General features: G+C 34.7%; 1 protein-coding gene across 1 annotated transcript; it reads left to right on the top strand.

Annotated features, from left to right (window-relative positions):
• Positions 1-2,286: 2,286 nt before the first annotated feature.
• LOC110890585 (peptidyl-prolyl cis-trans isomerase CYP20-1) lies at positions 2,287-4,710 on the top strand. Its single transcript, XM_022138199.2, has 11 exons — positions 2,287-2,418; positions 2,723-2,808; positions 2,901-2,955; positions 3,025-3,113; positions 3,199-3,226; positions 3,291-3,329; positions 3,401-3,518; positions 3,659-3,777; positions 3,860-4,006; positions 4,123-4,287; positions 4,426-4,710. Exons 1-11 carry the CDS (start codon positions 2,361-2,363, stop codon positions 4,560-4,562), a joined length of 1,041 nt encoding a protein of 346 aa, XP_021993891.1. The 5' UTR covers positions 2,287-2,360; the 3' UTR covers positions 4,563-4,710.
• The last annotated feature ends 526 nt before the right edge of the window (positions 4,711-5,236 follow it).

The raw sequence follows: 5,236 nt of genomic DNA on the forward strand, positions 1-5,236 counted from the left end.
CCCATTGTTCAAACCTTCTACAACTACAAGATATAGTTTGATCTTCATTTCGAAACATAACCTACACATAAAAAAATTAAAAACAATAAGACACAATGAATAAATATGACATAATGGATTACACAATACATTAAGAACCATAAAGCACAATATAGAAACAAAGACACAATGAATAAATATGACACAATAGATTAAAAAATACATTAAGAACCATAAGACACAATGAATAAATACGACACAACAGATTACAAAATACATTAAGAACCATAAGACACAATGAATAAATATGACACAATGTCATTAAATATAACACAATAGATTACACAATACATTAAGAACCATAAGACACAATGAATACATATGACACAATGAATAAATAAGACACAATGAATAAATATGGCACAATGACTAAATATGACACAATATCATTAAAAAGACGCAATGCTCAAATGTGAAATTTGGACAATACTCTTTTTTCTTTGCAAGACGCTTAATAACCATACCTACATCATTCTCCCCAATGTATTGATTTAAGTCCCTCTTATAATTTTTAAAATCAGTTCTTGTAGCACCTACCTCCTCGTAACTACCATACAAACTTTTCAAAACATTAAATGCCCTTACAGGCCCAAGATTTATCGTAGACAACGCTTGAATAGCATTTTCTTTTACATGATCAACCCTTCTCACGGATGTCAAAAACTGGAGGTCTTCTTCATGCACGAAACTATGATTATGTTCCTCTTGAAAAATATATACTTCAAACTTCCCATCAACAGTTAACAATAGCTTAATATGAGCCTCACATCCAACTCTCTTCGATGGTTTCCGACGCTTTCCTTTACCCTTATTAGGAATTTTAAAACCTTCTTTAGAACATGTAAAATACTTCAACTTAAGAACACCTTTTGTATTGCTGTATGAAGTGTTTTTCCTAACCGAGAAACCACTTGCATGAGCATACTTGACATAAAAACCATAAGCTTGGTCAACGGACTCAAAGACCATACCAACACGAGGTTTAAGGGACTCGCTCACAGCAGGAGTGCAAAATATTTTTCCGGTACATGGTGATACATGCCGTACACCACGTTCTTTGTAAACTATAGCATCTACACAAATAAAAAATAAACAATGTCACATTAAATCATATATATGTCATACAAACCTAGCAAAAAAGATATTCAAAGAAATAAAAACCATAAACAGAAAGCAGAATACCGAATAACACGCATTCAAATAAACAAAATAACACATTATGACAAAATATGACATAATTTCAGACAATAACACACATCCTATTGTCAAAATCAACTAAAAAGATAGTTAGGCACAATGAAAATAAAATAGACACAATGCATTAATAACTTAAACAATACAGAACATATAACAGTTTTAGATCTCAATCAGAATTCGTGATAATAAACGAATGAAAAATTTAGGTTAAACATATACCTAATCATAATCAAATCAGTTTTAGATCTCAATCAGAAATCTGAACATCTGAACGATAACATCGATGAAACAACCAAAATCGCGACAATAACATGGTCAAAATTCTCAACGATAACAACAATAACAACAGAATTCTCAATGATAAACATGATCAAAACACAGTTTTTAATCAGATCTCAATCATAATTTTCAACGATAACAACAGCAAACTCAGAGCACGTACCATTCTCATTCGTTGACATGATTTACTGCTCAATTAGCTTTGATTGAACGATTCCACAATGAAAACTATTGAATTCAAGCTTCAATCTCCCTATCAACTGGTGAATTGCGATCGAATTAGGGAAAAAAATACGTATGTATCGTAATCCCTGTTTGATTGTGCGTATCTATGTTTTATTGAAGGCTTAAATAGTTTCCAAAAATGCCCCTCTCTCTAATCCAGGACTGATTAAAGATTAGTGGAAGTTTTTGCCAGGTGTCATCATCCTATTCCTTCTTACCCTTCTTACAATTAAAGTCCTTTGTATTTGATCCTTACTCAATATAATCATTCCGATTTCCGAATGGCCGCTGTCATGATTATGAGAGAGATCTTTGATCGTAGATGGAGATCATGAGAGAGATTGTAGGGATTATGATTTACAATTTCCATTTTTTGAATGGATATAAAGACTTTATTACACCTAGAATTTTCAATTCAGTCCAAAAAATAAATCAAATTTTATAATATGGTCCCTATTAATCTCAACCATTAGATCAAAGATCTAATGATGTAAATTCTTTCTTACCTTTCTCACGCCTTTTTTACAGAATCCTCTACCTACCTGTATTCTTTTATCATTATCGATCATCATCTTATACAAAAAACGCACAAGGGAACGGAACAGAGAAGAGAAGGAAGAATGTCGTCTCGCACTTCTACTTCGCTGTTTGGCGTAATCGGTGCCGGTGCCGATGACGGTATCGGTTTCCTCTCTCTCTCTCTCTCTCTCTCTCTCTCTTATTTTGTAATGACGGCGTTTGTAACATTTCAATGATTATACCAATACCACGTTCGATCGTGAATATCTGTGTTGGAAGTTTACATGCTTATTCCCTTCTGCAACTACTAGGGTTAGGGTTCTATCGATATTGGATTTAAACTCACTCATGTTCATTCTACTATTGATCGATTACAGCATAATAATAATAATAATACTTTACATCTTATTCATTTATTATGTAGTTAACAATAATAATAATGTTGATTGATTGTATGGCTTAGATCAAGATGTGAGCAGGGATGACAACCCTCGTGTGTTCTTGGATATATCCATCAATGGAGGTCGCCCTGAAAGAATGATAATTGAGGTCACTTTATTATCTATTGCATACTATGTATCTATGTTTGTTTCTTCAATATATATGCAGCTGCATTACGGACGTTATTCATTCATTTGCAGCTTTTTGCTAATATCGTTCCTAAAACCGCTGAGAATTTTCGACTACTCTGCACAGGTGTGTGTCTCCGCATATAAGATCTTAGAAGCATTTGTTGTAATTACAATTCATATGTTATACGTGTAGGGACTAAGGGGATCGGACCACATACCAAGAAACCATTGCACTACAAAGGAACTGTATTCCAAAATATTCATCCACGCCTTTTGGCTGAAGTATGTTCTTATGCTTATCTCAATCAAATACCTATTCAACTTGTAAGGCTTAGGCCTGTGTATCAACTGTTTCTCCTTGTTGCAGGGAGGTGATCTCCTTGGGAAAATAGATGGTATGTATTTTTTTTTATTTAGATCTTGTTTTCCGTCAGATTTGATGGTTTGCATTTGCTGCAGGCACAGGTGGGGAAAGCATCTACGGAAAACATTTCAAAGGTGCAATTTTAAGTTTTTCTTAGTACCTATAACTCAGTACTAATAATACTTTGTAACCGCTGTTTGTGTAGATGAGAGTTTTCAACTGCGTCATTCTGAGCCTGGCATGCTATCTATGGGAAATAAAGGCCCAGATACAAATGGATCTCGGTTCTTTATAAGCTTCAGGCCTATAAGCATGCTTGATGGGTACTTCCCATTTCAAGTCAATTTCTCTTTTAGGCCAAAATCAACATTCAAGGGCTAAATAAATACTAATGGGTTTAGTTAGTTGTTTGATTATAGGCCTTTGAATTTTCAACTCCTAACCCATGCTATATGGATGGCAGTTTCAATGTTGTTTTCGGTAAGGTTATAGAAGGAACATCAACTATCCGTCGTATTGAACAGCTAGGAACACCTGGGCAGGTTAAAATTACAGACTGTGGTGAAGCTTTTGAAGATAAAGGTATTGCATTTCTAATCCTAATTAAATTCAGATAATTAACACATAGGAAAATAAAAAGAATGCTACCGTTTTCACTTATTAGGCATAAGGAATATATATTGGGTGAAACCTAGTTCTTCTGAAGAGCCAGTAAAAGAACAGGAGAAACAAAGCGGGTACCCGCAATCAGAAGCTGGTGATGAAACTTCTCAAGGCAAAACGATCAATCTCATGGATGAGCCTGACCAAGGTATTGCTTTTTTAATCCTAAATAAATTGATTCACTCAAATAATATACGTACACATTGTTTACATATAAAAACAAAAAAAGAATACCAACTTATGCGTTTTGACCACCTTTTTTAGGCATAATGAACAAGTCTTTGAAGAGAGCTGGTTCTTCTGATGAGCAACTAAACGAAGGGGTGAAACGAAGCAGGTACTCGTCATCAGAAGGGCTGTTACAAGTTACAGACGGTGGTGCTGCAATTTCTGAAATTCAAAAGAACAATGGGATGGAGTCTTATCAAGGTATTAATCCTAAAAGTTTATTCATTTAAATTATAATAATAACGATAAGATTTAATATAGTTTAACACATTTATTACATATAAAAGCTAGAAAGAAAATATAAAAAAAAAGAATACTAACATATACCTCCGTTTTTAGACAGACAGCAGATTGGGGATGATACCATTATGGACATCAGGCAGCAGCAGCAGCTTGATTGGGCGATTGCATCCGTTCGCAAGATTGCCCGGGTGGTGGGTGTTTACTTACCGGATTATCCATCACCCCATCCGTAGATTGATTAGTAGCTGGTTGGGATCCTGAGCATTGACTTGTACTTATGTATGCATAGTTTGGTTGGTTGTGGTTGTGAAGTATGCTTTACATTGTATGCTTTTATGGTATTTTCTTTCAAGTATGATGGATGATATGAAATTTGAACTATGCAAGATGATGTGGATCATAAACTTGACTAACCGTATCCACAACGAAGCAACTCGGCTCTCTCCTCTCTTGCTTGGCAAGAGTCTTGTGATGCAAGAATAATTGGAGTCGAAACCCCCATGGATTTTAAACTCTGATCCTAATCCATTCCTAGTCGACCAACTATAACATGGTATGCGATAGAATTTGGAATTTGCATAGGAATTGAATTTTTAAAGATATGAATTGTATTATTAATTGTAGCAGAGTAATTTGGATTATCTAGTTGAGTCATGTTTGTAAATTTCTAGTGTTAAATTCCATCATTATTATTCCAAAGAAATATACATTTAATTTTTCGTTACTTTTCTCATATATGCAAACTCGTAAACTGTAGGTGCAGAAGTAGCACTGCTTCATCCTGGGAATGTATTCGGAGAATTCACCCCGTCCCACAATTGCTAACACGGGCATACCATCCTAGGAATGAATTCGGAGTTACTCGGATAGTCCACTGACTGGATGGGCGTTGGTTTGTCCAGTTAAA

Source organism: Helianthus annuus, chromosome 12 (assembly GCF_002127325.2).
Source record: "Helianthus annuus cultivar XRQ/B chromosome 12, HanXRQr2.0-SUNRISE, whole genome shotgun sequence".
Taxonomy (NCBI): domain Eukaryota; kingdom Viridiplantae; phylum Streptophyta; class Magnoliopsida; order Asterales; family Asteraceae; genus Helianthus; species Helianthus annuus.